We start from the raw sequence: 16,283 nt of genomic DNA, 5'->3' as shown, positions 1-16,283 counted from the left end.
GAGACTCAAAATACTCTGTTGACTTTGATATTACAAACAAGTTTCATACATCAATCGATCCTGTTAAGTGTGTATTATTTTTGTGTATACTCACAATGAAAACAAAGTGTTGCGCTTTTTGCCAAATAAAGAAAAATAAACATGATGCGAGTTCTGCCTACTCTCTGTCAGTGAAGTCAATTCTGAAACGCGTCCAAAAATGAACATTAACTCAGTGAATACTCAGTCACACAGGCATACAGACACACAGGCATGAAGCTTGCATTCTCTTCTTTTGAATTAAGTAATTTATATAAAAAAACAAATATTCTCAGTTTATGTAATCTGTATGAAAATAGAGAGATGTCAGTCATTCTCATCTCAGCTCATTATTTTTAATGTGATCCCGCCCACGGAGAGCGCGCGCTATTCAAATGCAATTGACTGAGGTAATCCATGCAAACTGTGAACGCCCCCATATCAGCTCGAGAAAACACATCAAGTTTATTCAGATCATTGTACTTGTTTACACCGTCTCGCGGCGCTGTGAGGAATAATACTATCGCAATAATAATAATGGAAAATGTACCTCAGAAGTGCTGGTATTTCGAGGAGCAACGGATTCAGCTGAGCTGAGGAATACTGTAGTAAGTTTTTTCATTCTCAAGTGAATCGCGTTTCTGTGTGTGAATGAATGATCTGCTTTTCGCAAACTGTATTGCTATAAGTTACTGAGATGAGTAAAAATCGACTGAAATATGTTGAAATAAAACTGCAAATTAACATTTATATTCCTTATAATAAAAACAAAAGACCTATGTTACAGGCATATGAAAGACAACATTTCGTTGACTAGTTTTGGATAGATTATAATTTTTTACTGTAAAATATCTGCCACCTCAAATAAGCTTTTGTTTGCTAATTTTTGCTCATATGTTAAATATAGTATGTTTTGTCAAAAATAAAGTCATCAAATAATATGTTATTATGTGTTTGTTCCAGGCTATATTCAATGAATCCTTAACTTTGAAACATGTATAATAAAATGTATAGTACTTTAGTTTTTACAAAGAAAGATTACACTTGAATTGTTGTTGTAATTGTAACCTTTTTAATAAAAACATATATATTTACAAGGTAGATGTAAACAAACTATTAAAAAGGTAAATATAAGCCTTTTCTTTAAATAATTTTTATTGTGTTTTATTAGTGACAAATTTCGGGAGAGGATACATATTCCAAAACTGAAAATACAGTATGAGAATTAACTGCACAATTACTAGACATGTTTTCCTTGGATATTATTATACAATTTGCAAGTACAATTTGTGAAAGAAAAAATTGAGATGCTTGCAACTGTGAACCAATTTGGTATATATATATATATATATATATATATATATATATATATTAGTGGTGGGAGAAAAAATCGATCCATCGATGCATCGCGATTCTCTCTCCAACGATTCTGGATCGATTCTGAGAATTTCAGAATCGATTCTGAGCTTAGTTTATAACCAGATGTGCGATGACGCAGAGTTTGCTTTAGAAACACCCGTCTTCTGCTTGCTAACAATTCCCCACACACGTACCTTCAGTAAAATAATATTTAATAAAGTTCGGAAAGGTTGAAACGAATTATAAGGACATTCACAGGCTTCATTGTACAGGATGCGCTGTGAGAGACGCGCATGTTTGATGTTACACTTGAAGTGTGCTGTCTCGCGCGTCGATATTCTCCTTAAAAATGCTCTACGAAGTCATCGTTTATGTGGTTTGGAATGCAGTGGACTTATATATTTAAAATATGAACCTCGCTAACAGAAGGCTGCTTTCAGTTTCAAGTTTCAGGGGGGGGGGGGTAGAAAAAGAATCGTTCTGGAATCGGATCGTGACTCCCAGAATCGGAATCGGATCGGATCGTGAGGTGACTGAAGACTCCCACCTCTAATATATATATATATAAATATACAGTACCAGTCAAAAGTTTGGAAACACTACTATTTTTAATGCTTTTGAAAGAAGTCTCTTATGCTCATCAAGCCTGCAGTTAAAAAAAAACAAACAAAAAAAAACAGTAATATTATGAAATATTATTACAATTTTAAAATAATGGTTCTCTTTTTTAATATACTTTAAAATGTAATTTATTTTTGTGATGCAAAGCTGAATTTTCATCAGCAAGTACTCCAGTCTTTGGTGTCTTATGATCCTTCAGAAATCATTCTAATATGATGATTTATGATCAATGTTGGAAACAGTTGTGCTGCTTAATATTTTTTTTATAACCTGAGATACTTTTTTCAGGATTATTTGATGAATAAAAAGTTAAAAAGAACTGTATTTATTTAGAATAGAAATCTTTTGTAACAATATACACTACCGTTCAAAAGTTTGGGAACAATAACTATTTTTTTTTTTTAAAGAAATTAGTACTTTAATTCAACAAGGATGCGTTAAATTGATAAAAGGTGATGGTAACGATTTATATTGTTAGAAATGTTTTTATTTTGAATAAATGCTGTTTTTATGAATAAATGCTGTTAACGTTTTACTCATCAATGAATCCTGAAAAAAGTATTCCAAAAAAATATATTAAACAGCACAACTGTTTCCATCATTGATAATAACTGAGTATCAAATTATCATATTAGAATGATTTCTGAAGGATCATAAGACACCAAAGACTGGAGTACTTGCTGATGAAAATTCAGCTTTGCATCACAAAAATAAATGACATTTTAAAGTATATTAAAAAAGAGAACCATTATTTTAAATTGTAATAATATTTCATAATATTACTGTTTTTTTTTGTTTTTGTTTTTTTTTTAACTGCAGGCTTGATGAGCATAAGAGACTTCTTGCAAAAGCATTAAAAATAGTAGTGTTTCCAAACTTTTGACTGGTACTGTATATATATATATATATATATATATATATATATATATATATATATATATTGCTCTTGCATTCTTTCTTGTGGCTCAGTCACACACCTGAATGAATGGCTCATTATGTATGCGGGCCCCATTGTCTCCTCAGGTGTGAACTACTCAATATGCATGATGGTGTTGGATCATTGACGCCCACTCGCATATTGCCTTTCCAAACAGAAAGTGTCTTGCAAAATTTAAATTAATGTATTGTTTTATGTGAATGATTAGGCAGGATGATTTTCAGATCATTTTGAAGAAAAAACTCTAGGCGACAACATCCATTAGTCAAAAGTCTTGTGGACACATATTTAGTATGTGTTTTGTGGCCTTATTTCAGAAACTTTAGTTTTTTGTTTTTTCAATAACCATGCATAAACATTATTCTCTCAAAAATACAAACATGTATATGTTGCTCACATATTATGGTAGCCCTGTTGTGCTAAATAGAGTGTAATTACACCTTTGCCATTAATATGTTTATAAGCAACTGAAAAAAGCACAAATGTCAGGGCATGTCAGAACATCTCAAGGACCCCAAAAACACCTTAGACCCCAGAGGGTTAACAAATATAAAAACACATGTGCAGTACTAAACAATACTAGCTTATTTCTAATGAATAATGAGCTCAATGCTTTTCAAATATTAACATGCATAGTCTCTGAAGCACATGAAGGCTTACTAATGCTACAAAAAGTTCTGGTAAATCCACTGTCTTGATGATCTTGGACTTTCACTTCTCAACCAACAGTAAACTCATCAGAATCCTGGGATTGAAAGTTTCTCCTCCGGGCATCTTTTTTAACCTGAGCATACGTCACATCACTAGATCCAGCATCTGAAAATATATCAGTGAATTCAAAATGCACATTTATCATTTTTTATATACAGTTTTTAAATTACTTTCTTAGATTCTCAATAATGCATGTACATTTTCAGTGGTTGTTTTTATTTTGACACTCACTTTAATCCGTTTCCAGCTTCAGTTTAGAGTAAATGTCGTCACTCTCAGTTTTATTGCCTAGAAGATGCCAACAGTTCATATCACTAGTGCTTACTGTATGTCCATCAGTGGTATGAAATATGGCATTATAACATGCTAATCAACACATATTATTTAGTGTTCTATGATAATTTTACAGAGAGGATCATTTTATTTTAAAATAAAATAACCAAAATACCTTAAAATACACAATTTGCATGCAATGTCCTTTTTGGATCAGATCTGTTTGACAGCAACAAAACCACATCATAAAATCATAAGAGCAGAGACTTTTATTTCCATTTACCTTTGTTTGCTTTCTTTTTCTTCTGTTTCTTTGTAGATTTGAGTTCAATCTCAGCATATGTGATCTCAGTCGGCACACTTACACAGTCTACAATGAACAACAGAGAAAGAAATAAGACACTTGGTTTAACTCGATTTGCTCTAAAAAATGACTGTGATACAAAAAAAGATGGATTTGATTTCCAATTTATTTAGAAAAGAATACTGACCTCATCATAATGACATAAAATACCTTGATATCATTAATTATCCATTCATCCATCCATCCATTAATCCATCATTAATTACCTGTGCTTATTTCTTTATTAGTATTTGTATCAACAGAGTCATAAATATGTGAAGTTCCTGTAATAAATTAATACATGAATTAATTTTCAGTAATACATACATTTTTAAAATAGTATTATCTTATATATGAAATCTTATAAATTCAGTTCCACAGAAAAATACTATTTCATGCTGACACAAAAAATAAATAAATAAATAAAGCACTAGTGTCAGGGTTCTGTCACTTCTGTTTGGGTTATATTCTGGTTGGGGACAGAGCTCTGACATTCCCAGTTTGTCCTGTTTGGTTTATTGTGAGCACATGGCTTGTCTTGTATTCCTTGTGCCATGTGTTCTTCTGTCAATTGTCTAGCCCCTCCCATCTTGTTACCTGATAATTGATTAATCTTCCCCACCTGCTTTGTTCATTACCCTCTTTTGTTTGCTCCCTATTTAGTCTCCCTGTGTTTGCAGTCCTGTGCTGGACGCCATAGCTGCGTCTAGCCTGCCGGAAACTACAAGAAGAAGAAGAAGAAGAAGAAGAAGAAGAAGAAGAAGAAGAAGAAGAAGAAGAAGAAGAAGTAGTAGTAGTCCTGTGCTGGTTTGTTGTCCATATTTCCCTCGTGTTTCCTGTTCCCGCCTGAGATCTGTAGTTTTTGAACTATAAACATTGTTGAAAAGTTTTTGTTTGTAGTTTTGGTTTTGCCTTTTATTTACTTAATAAACATCCTTATACATACAGGATACAGTTGTATCCTCGCTTCACTTTTGACCATTCGGTGACAGAACGAACCAGCCAACATGAGGATACAGCGGAGTGAGGCTTCTCTACCTGGAGAAGAGTCAGCTTCTCATATGACCTTGTTTGAGTATTTCGCCATGTGTGCTCGAAGGACTGAGGAGACCATAGCATCCAACTGTCAAGTTGGAAGAGGAAGGTCCAATGCTGCTACTAGCAGCTCCCATGAACCCCTTTCCGTCAGCACAACGGATACCTGTTCAGCTAACACTCCTTTCTACAAGCAATCCTTTGAGGAAACCCACCTAGCCATATTCCCTGGGACCCGTGGGGGCTGCAGGAGAGGACGTGGCCGATATGGACCCCGACGCCATTCCCCACTTCAACCTCTCTTCAGCCCTGAACCAGTGCTGTCTAGTGGCTCCGAACCCGTGATGTCCAGCGGCCCCGAGTCTGAGTAGGGGGGTTTCAAGTCCGGTGGTCCAGGAGGACCCGACTTCGGGGGTCTCAAGTCCAGTGGTCCGGGATGACCCGACTTCGGAGGTCTCAAGTCCAGTGATCCGGGTGGACCCGACTTCGGGGGTCTCAAGTCCGGTGGTCCGGGAGGACCCGACTTCGGTGGTCCCAAGCCCGGTGGTCCGGCAGTACCCGACTTCGGGGGTCTCAGACCCAGTTGACCCAAAATATCATCTCAAACTTTAGGAAAGTGAAATATTATCTAGTTGTGAAATATGTCCTGTTAGTTAAAAGTTACACCTAAGTGTCTTTTATCTCAGCTTGTAAAGATGTATGTATTAATGGGTAATGAGTAAAGACTGACCAGACAGCAGTGTCATGTCTCCGGCTTCACTCTGGTTCTGCTCTGATTTCTGACTGATGTTCTGCTGTTGACTGACAGGAGACGGAGACTCAGATCTTACACCTAGTCAGACACAAAATATGTGTGTATAATCTCTTTCATGTATACATGTTTAAGAATGACAAAGTGTTTAGTTTTTATTTCTTTTTCACATTATGGTTGTGTCCAAAACATTAATTTGCCTCACTGCCTGCTGTCTTCATAGGCAGAAAATAAAACCTGATAAATGACTAATTTGGAGAGTTTTACACATGCAGTAACTCTGTATATCAAACAACTAGTGGACAAGATGGAGGACTTGCAGTTTCAATGATTTCAATATAGATTACGTAAATATTTATCAATACTTTTCAGTATTGAAGTAACAAATTATGGTTTCCCTGACCAGCTGAAATCTGCCCAGAAACCTTCTGAAACCAGCAAACATACCAGCTTTACCAGGTTTGGAAACCAGCGAGGACCAGAAAACCAGCTTAGACTGATGTTTGGAAGCTCACAAGCGTTATGAACAAAGCTAGTGTCTGAAAATCTGTCACTGAATTTTAATATGTCAGATGATGAACCTTTGTTGTTTCTGTAGCGCCACAGGAGGACAATGAAGACAATAATCAAAACTGCAACAGTCAGTCCTGCAGTCACTCCAATTATCACGAGATGGAGACCATTAGATCTTGAGGCTGGAGAAAGTGAGATACATATATATTTGACATCTACGGGTAAATTGTGCAGGAACATTTCCACTATGTTTATAGTTCTTACTCTCACCTCTGACTGAGATCCAGCTCTTGGGAGACTCTCCTCTCTCTGGGTGTTTGCAGTAGTAGAAACCCTCATGTGACTTTGAGACAGTAGGGATGATCATCTCTGTAGTTTGATTCTGGATGAGTGATCCATCTTTATAGAAATCAGCACTGAGGTTTGATAGGGTTGTATATGTATATAAACAGCGTAGAGTCAGATGATCTCCTTCAGTCACAGGATGAACAGGACTCTCCAGAATCACACCAACTACAGAAACACAGGAGACATATCAACAACGTGATGAAATAATACAAAACAGAAGAAAAATCTAAATTTAAAAATGTATTAATACGTTTGGATGTTTGGAGTTGTTTTAGTAAGCTTTGATGATAAACTGCCAGTGAAATGAATAAATACAGCAACACAGACTCACAGTGTACAGTGATATTAACAGGATGATAGTGCTCTCCAGATTCAGACTGACACCAGTAAACTCCAGTGTCTGATGGGACTGTGGAGTTGATTGTACATGTAGATCCTGTTTGTGATCCCCACACTGATGATGGACAATCTTCCAGCCGCCCGCTGTCTGTGTATCTTCTCACTGTCCATCCATCAGAGTTACTCTGGTCCTCACAGCTCAGAGAGAGAGAGACAGATGTGAAGTGTTGAGTTCTGCTGGGACTGATGATCAGAGACACTGGAGGAGAAACGCCTGACAAGACAATTACAGCTAGAATTTGGAAATTGTCTTTATTAAAGATGATTTAAACTATATATGTGAACTCACCAGTGACCCACAGTGGTTGTGTGTTGCTGTATGTTGTGTAAACAGCTGTTTTATCTCTCTCTGCTCTGCACACATACACTCCTGTGTGTTTTAGACCAGCAGAACTGACGGTGTGTTTTCCTCCAGCTCCTCTGCTGCTGTCTGAGAGGAGCTCATAATCACTCCTGCTCCCTGTAGAAAGTGAGAATGTGTAGATTTAATATAAATTACACTTTTAACTAAACTTGAACCCGAATACACTGGTTTACATTGGTGTAACTCAAATTACTCATTGTGTTTAGGTTGTTTTATTCAGGGTTTGATCAATGGCTCTTATGTTGTTACAGAGCAGTGACTGTAAATGAGGGATTGGGATCTCAAAGTAGGTTTCACTGCTTGGTGCCCATGGAAGTGTTGCCCTTAATACCCAGTCTGTGTCTGGTTTCAGACATATTAAATTATATATTTCACTTCAGTATAATTCAGATGAAGCACATTATAACTGACCTGAGAGAGTTACAGTGAACCAGCTGAATGTCCAGCCTGTAGAGGAGCCGTTAACCTCACAGATCAGAGTCACTGGATCTCCTTCAGTCAACCACTTCTGAGGAGAAACACTTAAAACTGCTCTGGGAACTGAAATAGAGACATCACTCATTAATAACATGTTAAACTTGTGTGTGTTTATGAAGAGATGATCAAACTCACCTGATACTGTCAGTGTAACTCCAGCACTGTGATGTGATGTGCGTGATCCTTCAGTCTCTGTCCCATAACAGGAGTATTTACCTGCGTCAGACTCAGAAACAGAACTGAGTGTGTGTTGCTGTCCTTCACTGAAAACACTGGCTGAACCTTCTTTATGCCAGTTGTACCTCCAGCTAGTGACTCCTCCATCATATATGTCACATCTGAGAGTGACTGTCTCTCCTCTGAATACATGATGATCAGGTTTAATGGTCACTCTGGGTTTTGGTCTTTCTGTAGAACAACAATAAACATTAAAAATAATGTGATAAATAATATAATAAAATAAATACAAATAATAAAATGTGCTGTTTTTTATTGTACGAGCAGTTACAAAACACTAAATCAAGTTAAACTGAAGTGTTGTTCTCTATGTTTATTTAGTGTCTTATAAATCATTTTCATATAGTGTTTTAAGAGCAGTTCATTATGAGGTAAAACACTTGCCATGTATTGTCACTGCTACTGGTTCACTGTGATGTGTGTAATGTGTGTTATATCCTCCTGTTCTTGCTCTGCATCTGTACACTCCTCCATCAGAGACTTTCACAGGACTGATTGTTTTAGTTGCAGCTTCAGGAGATTCAGTGTTTGAGTCTTTACTCCAGAGAAACTCCCATCCATCCCCTGACTGATCCAGCTCACATCTCAGAGTAACTGAGTCTCCAGTGAACACTGGACTCTGTGGCCGTACAGTCAGAGTTGGTTTGGGAACATCTGTCAATATAAAGTCAGTGGGAGCATGAGATGCGAACGTTTTTCAGCAGATCTCATTCTCTCACTGGTAAATTAGTACATTTTTATTTCAGAAACAATGTAATAGAGCCGCCGGCAGCAATCACTGGAGTAAACAAGGTGAACAATCACTCAGCGCAATGCAAAGAGTTAAAGGACAACAAAGGTGTGAAGACCCCCCTATGTGGAGTTCAAACCCACATCCTTTAGGTTAGTAGCCCTGAGCTCAACGCAGGGTTTCACAACACCTACATCCACACAGCAGTCAGAGACACACATCAGTTACCACAGGGTTACAAATTGCCATTGTTGTTCAAATGACTTTGTGGTTGCAGGTCCAGCAACTCAAATCATTTTTATTAAATCTGTAGACAAATGTCAAAACATATTTTATATTTCTAAATTCTGCATAAAAACGTTTTCATATGAGTGAATGTTTTTGTCACACCTCAGAACCGTCTGTTTGGTGTTACTCACAACACATGAATCATTTATATAACTTATTTAAAAAGCTGTATTTATAATCATGACACTCATTTCATTGCTGGTGTCACAAGATGAAGAAGAGGGAAGACGGACTGAAGACGAGGTTATCAAATATAAACAGGTTTTTGATTACAAGGAGGCAAGCAGGAGTAACAGTGTGCAGAGGAGTAGAAACGTAACAAACACTGCCATACACGAACATCAACCGACAACTAAAGACTGAACACAGAGGAACTAAATACACAGAGGTAACGAAATAAATGACGAACAGCTGTGATGAATGAATGTCCATGGTAACTGATGAGTGGAGGGAGAAAACAAGCAAAGGAAAACGTGATGAATGAAAAACACTGAAAGTCCATGAAAACGAGACTAAAGGTGAATGAGTGCAGATGACTGTGACAGCTGGGGCCGGATCCACAAAAATCTTTTTTTAAAAAGTTAAGAAAGTTCTTAAGATAAATTCCAAGAAGTTCGTAATCTTCCTTTGGGGATTTAAGACAGGTTGGAGGTTATCCTGACTTTAAGAAGTTATTTAAGATGATTAAAAAATAAATAAATAAATAAATAAATAAATATATATATATATATATATATATATATTTTTTTTTTTTTTTTTATTTATTTATTTATTTTTTTTTTTTTTTCAGGAATATGAATAGGATAATTATTAAATTATTAAACACTTTATTTTAAGGGGTAACACTTTATTTTGATAGTCCGTTTGTTGAGACTTTACTAGTTATTAGTAGCCATTCAGTAGTTTGTCAACAGTGCATCAATTGACCATCAACAACACTGTTTCAACAGACAAGTAACATACGTTCAACTGACTGCCTATAGACTATAAGGTACAATTCAAGTGTTAATATACAGATTTTACAAAAAAGTGCCTGTTGACTGTCAATGTTATTTTGCAACAGGTTATTAACCAATTGGCGACTAACTTTCAATTGTCAACTAACTTTCTGTAGATTGAGTACCAACAACTCAAGATCAATCTGTCAGTTAAAAGTCAACAGTCATGTCAGCATATGAAGTATATGATACTGTATATCCTACTCAAGGGGTCTCATGTGCATCAAATTAATGATTATTTTAGCTGATTTAAAACTGTTTTTAAAAAATTGTTAACCATTTGTAGATAATCTGTTGATAGTCAACTAAAGATTAGATCTGTTGCTTGTCAACAAATAAATTGTTCATGATCAGTTGACTATTAATAGACATTATCCACTAAGTGTTAGTAGATATATTTTAGGACTATCTAATTAAAGTGAAAAACAGTTTATATCAGTAGAAAGTCTATAACCTATCAACAGATTGAAAACATACTTTTTTGTACGTTTGGATAGATGCTGAAACGTATGATACAGACATGTCTGCAACGTAGAATTATTACGAATTCACAGCTACAAAACGTTTACGAATCATAAAGATATCTGTATCATTTCCCTTATACTGTTTTATAGATAAATGTAAGTTCCCTTAACCCTACTCCCAAACCTAAATATAAATTACTATAAAAAGAATAAAACACTTTATGGACAGAGATGTGTAGGGAAATGCCAGTTTTATTAATAGCATTAAAATATATTTTGAGCCACTGACATTAATCCTACTCCTGCCCCTAAACCTACCCATAACCATTTCTTAAAACTATGCAGGATAAAATTGTGAAGAAAAACAACAGATGTGTAATCATAATAATTTATTGCGAAAATGTAAATCAGTACCAAAAGTCGCTCAAATGACGATGTGTTGCAGTCCTCTCTGGCAGTATATAATAGTTTTGTATAAGGGACAGAGCAGAATTTAAGTTATTAATCCATGAAAATGTTAACCCAGCTTCCCTCTGCGTGAAGACGGCGCGCGCGCTTCTGCATTTCAATGTTGTTTCAACTGAAACATGGCATGCTGCAATCTGTGACGAAGCAGGCGAGAGCCAATGAGCGTTTGATATCACTGCCGTAAAACATGTCGTAACGCTTCTTGAGGGCGCAATTTTTGAATTTAAATTCATCACGAGCGCGGGATTTGACATTTACGGTCGCTGCTGAGAATGGAGATGGAGATCGCTGGATGTGGATGAAGGGCTGAATTTGGATCTGTTTCTTGCTTGCGTGTTGATTATAAAGATTTGGATTACATCTAACGTTACGTTAGCTAATAAAAATTATGTATTTTGTTCATTTATATTGTGTTTTGGTGTATTATGGTTCTATAGGAGAAAACGCCTTTTGTGTCTCACCGTAACGTTAAATAAACTAAATGTTACAAAATGGTTAAACGATTAAAGAAGGTATTGTTAAGGGTTAACTGTTATAACGTTAAACTGCATTTAATAAATGCGATTTTCTGTAAAACTTACTGTCCTGAAAGGCTAAATGTATTAATTAATAATTATTTTTATTTGTTGTTTATAACTTTGGATCTTGGACTTGGGCATTTGAAATGATGTAGACTATTGAGAGTTTTCTCATTTGGAATGCTCAATATATATTTTTTTTCAGATGGTTCAGATGTGATCGTGATATCCTAGTAAATAATGGGTTGTATTTTTTTTTTTTTTTTTCTTTTTTTTTTTTCTTTCTCTGATGTGCTGGCCATAGTGTTTGTTTTACTTCAGTCAGTATAGGTATGCAATCTGTTGATAGGTTATAGACTTTCTACTGATATAAACTGTCTTTCACTTTAATTAGATAGTCCTAAAAGATATCTACTAACACTTAGTGGATAATGTCTATTAATAGTCAACTGATCATAAACAATATATTAATCTGTTGATAGGTTATAGACTTTCTACTGATATAAACTCTTTTTCACTTTAATTAGATAGTCCTAAAATATATCTACTAACGCTTAGTTGAGAATGTCTATTAATAGTCTACTGATCATGAACAATTTCTTTGTTGACAAGCAACAAATAAGCAACTACATGTAATCTTTAGTTGACTATCAACAGATTATCTACAAATGGTTAAAACATTTTTTAAAACGTTTTTAAATCAGCTAAAATAATTATTAATTTGATGCATGAGACCCCTTGAGTAGGATATACAGTATCATATACTTCATATGCTGACATGACTGTTGACATTTAACTGACAGATTGATCTTGAGTTGTTGGTACTCAATCTACAGAAAGTTAGTTGACAATTGAAAGTTAGTCGCCAATTGGTTAACCCTCTGGGGTCTGGGCTGTTTTTGGGGCCCTTGAGATGTTCTGACATGCCCTGACATTTGTGCTTTTTTCAGTTGCTTATAAACATATTAATGGCAAAGGTGTAAATTCACTCTATAAAGCACAAACAGGGCTACAATAATATGTGAGCCACGTGTATGTACATGTTTTCATTTTTGAGAGAATAATGTTTATGCATGGATATTGAAAAGACTAAAAACTAAAATTTCTGAAATAAGGCTACAAAACACATAGTAAATATGTGTCAACAAGACTTTTGACTAATGGATGTCCTCGCCTAGAATTTTTTCTTCAAAATTTTGTGAAAATAGTCTTGCTTTATCGTTCACATAAAACCATACATTGATTTAAATTGATGTAAAACAGGTTTTGCTTGGAAAGCCAATATGCGAGGGGGAGGAGTAGTTTACACCTTAGATTACATTGTCCCACCCACTCTGCATAATGATGAGCCATTCACACAGGTGTGAAACTGACTGAGCCACAATGCAAGGACAAAAGATATATTTAGAAGAAGACTTATATTGACCATTTAAGATTTTGCTTACATCTATCTTGTAAATATGTTTTGCTATTTTATTAAAAAGGTTACAATTACAACAATAATTACAATTTCAACAATATTTCAAGTGTACTCTTTCTTTGTAAAAAATAAATGATTATGGGCCTACATTTTATCTATGTATTCATTTGTTTGAATTTAGTCAACATTGGAACAGCTAACATCTTAGCTGATGACTTATTTTTGACAAAAATAGTAATTTATATATAGAAATTGCTAAACAAAAGCGTGGCAGTGTATTCTACAGTAAAAACTGTACCCAAATCTAGTCAACAAGATGTTATCTTTCATATTTCGCCTGATATTAGGGCATATATTAGGGCATATTGTTAATTTGCAGTTTAATACGTTGCTTATACAAATAGCCTACATTTTATTTCAACATATTTCAGTCGATTTTTACTCATCTCAGTAGCAATACAGTTTGCTAAAACATCATCATTCATTCACACACGCGATTTAAATTTAACTTCTGGCAAAGATGAAGTTGACGACTTGGCTTTTGACTCGCGATCTTCGCAGTAGGCTAGTGAACGCACTGGAGAAATGCACATTTATTAGGCTACATAGTTTTTTGTTTTGGATGGTTTTGTTTAGAACCAGCTTTCTGTAAATATATTTCACATTTTTTAGACATGTGAGGCGAGTAGGCTAGTTCAAGAGGAGAGAGTCCAGTTCAAGCACCTTATGTAGTGATTGCTAGCATAATTTACTTTAAATCCAGGAAATTTGTTAATAAAAAAAAATATTAAAATTAAGATACAATTGATACAAAACGAAATTCGTTTTAAAGAAAGGATTTGTACTTTCTGTTTTGAGGTCTCTGTGAAAGTTTGAAAGTCTTGTAGTGCTTTTTTTAGAGCGCTCGCGTCCATAATGGAGAACTGTCACGTAGGCCTAATATTGTTTTTGCCAGCTGTGGTAAACAGCGCGCATCTATGCCGTTCATTCATTCATAAACAGAAACCCGAGAAGGAAAAACTTACTAGTATTCCTCAGCTCGTATTCCTCATTATTCCTCACAGCGCTGCGTTGTAAACAAGTAATGTTCTGAATAAACTTGTGTTTTGGTTTTCTCGAGCTGATGGGGGCGTTCACAGGATTGCGCGGATTACCTCAGACATTTGCGTTTGAATAGCGTGCGCTCTCCGTGGGCGGAGTCACATTACATTTGAATTAGCTCTAATGAGGTCGACTGGAATCGCTCTCTTTTAATACAGATTTCACAAGATGAGAATATTTGTTTTTTATATAAATTACTTCATTTAAAATAAGAGAATTCAAGCTTCATGCCTGTGTGACTGTATGCCTGTTTGACTGAGTATTCACTGAGTTATTGCTCATTTTCGGACGCGTTTCAGAATGGACTACACTGGCAGAGAGAAGGCAGAACTCGCTTCGTGTTTATTTTTCTTTATTTGGCAAAAAGCACAACACTTTGTTTTTATTGTGAGTATACACAAAAATAATACACATTTAACAGAATCGATTGATGTATGAAACTTGTTTTGTAAAATCAAAGTCAAAAGAGTATTTGGGGTCTCAATTCAACTCATAAGGAAAAAAGCGTGCAGATCACGCCGGCATGATTGCCGACCTCTGAGGGTTAATAACCTTTTGCAAAATAATGTTGACAGTCAACAGGCACTTTTTCGTAAAATCTGTATATTAACACTTGAATTGTACCTTATAGTCTATAGGCAGTCAGTTGAAGGTATGTTACTTGTCTGTTGAAACAGTGTTGTTGAATGTCAACTGATGCACTGTTGACAAGCTACTGAATGGCTACTAATAACTAGTAAAGTCTCAACAAACGGACTATCAAAATAAAGTGTTACCTTTTAAGGTGACGTTGTCATAGATCGCATCTCTGTGGCTCTTTCCGATCACCAAAGGACACCGTCACCAAAGTATTGAACTTCATTTCCCATTAGCCCCGTACCTAGGTCTAATCACCTGCACAGGTGTATCCACTTCTCCCCTCTATATGAAATGACTCTGAACTCTTACTCATTGCAAAGTCTTGTTTTGCCACGGCTAACATTTCTGAGCGTTTATTCCACATTGTTTGATTCCCTGTTTCCTGATCTTTGCCTGTTTATTGATTCTCGTATATTTGTCTGCCGCCTGCCCCGACCTCTGCCTGGTATTGTTTATGATTCTGGATTGCCTCTGACATTCTTGACGCTGTTCACTGTTTATTGCCTGTCTGACTATTCTCTAATAAATACTGCAAATGGATGTGAACGGCTCTAACCCTACATCACAGAAGACTTAGAAGACACAGGATCCGGCAGCTATGTATCGTCTTACCTCTGAAGTATCATCTAAGGCCTCATGCTGGCTGCCCACCAACAACAGCTCGTCAAACTGACATCACTGACCGAGGAGCTAGTGAGATTCATGCAAGCTCTCTCTACACAGGCCGCCGCTTCAGCTCCTCCTGCTGCATCTCCAGAGCAGTCAACTCAGAGTGTGAGTTCTAATCACAGCAATCCACGTTTGTCTCTCCCTGATAAATATGATGGCTCATCTGCAAGGTGTAAGGGATTCCTTTTGCAATGCTCGCTTTTTATCAATCGACAACCTAACCTCTATTCTACCGACGACAGCCGAGTGTGATTTATTTGCTCACTGTTGACTGGAAGGGCTCTGGATTGGGCGATGGCGCTTTGGGAGGGGGGACACCTGTCATTTCCCTCCTATGACGATTTTCTCCGCCAATTCTGAGAGGTTTTCGAGCATCCAGCCGGTGGAAAGGAGCTTGGCGAGCTTTTACTTTCCCTATGCCAAGGAGGATCTTCTGCTGCAGATTACACCCTTTCCTTCCACACCCTTGCTGCACAAACTGTTTGGGCGGAAGCTCCGCTGAAATTACTCTACCGAAAAGGCCTCAATCCAGATCTGCAGGGGGAACTGGCATGTCGGGATGAGGAGAAGTCACTCAGCCAATTCATGGACCTGACCATTCG

The 16,283-nt window shown here is 36.3% G+C and overlaps 1 protein-coding gene across 1 annotated transcript; it reads right to left on the bottom strand.

Moving 5' to 3' along the window:
* Positions 1-3,644: 3,644 nt before the first annotated feature.
* LOC307171911 (sialoadhesin-like) lies at positions 3,645-15,355 on the bottom strand (the record flags this gene model as incomplete). The annotated part of the gene is made up of 14 exons (XM_079893844.1): positions 3,645-3,719; positions 3,878-3,934; positions 4,203-4,289; positions 4,490-4,546; positions 6,028-6,129; positions 6,630-6,743; positions 6,832-7,074; positions 7,241-7,522; positions 7,598-7,768; positions 8,084-8,212; positions 8,366-8,557; positions 8,771-9,040; positions 9,256-9,306; positions 15,268-15,355. The coding sequence occupies 13 exons, from the start codon at positions 15,353-15,355 to the stop codon at positions 3,879-3,881; spliced, it is 1,842 nt and encodes a 613-aa protein (XP_079749970.1). The 3' UTR covers positions 3,645-3,719; position 3,878.
* Between the last annotated feature and the right edge of the window lie 928 nt (positions 15,356-16,283).

Source organism: Squalius cephalus (assembly GCF_949319135.1).
Source record: "Squalius cephalus genome assembly, chromosome: 1".
Taxonomy (NCBI): Eukaryota; Metazoa; Chordata; class Actinopteri; order Cypriniformes; family Leuciscidae; genus Squalius; species Squalius cephalus.
This window is presented reverse-complemented; position numbering and strand designations above follow the sequence as displayed.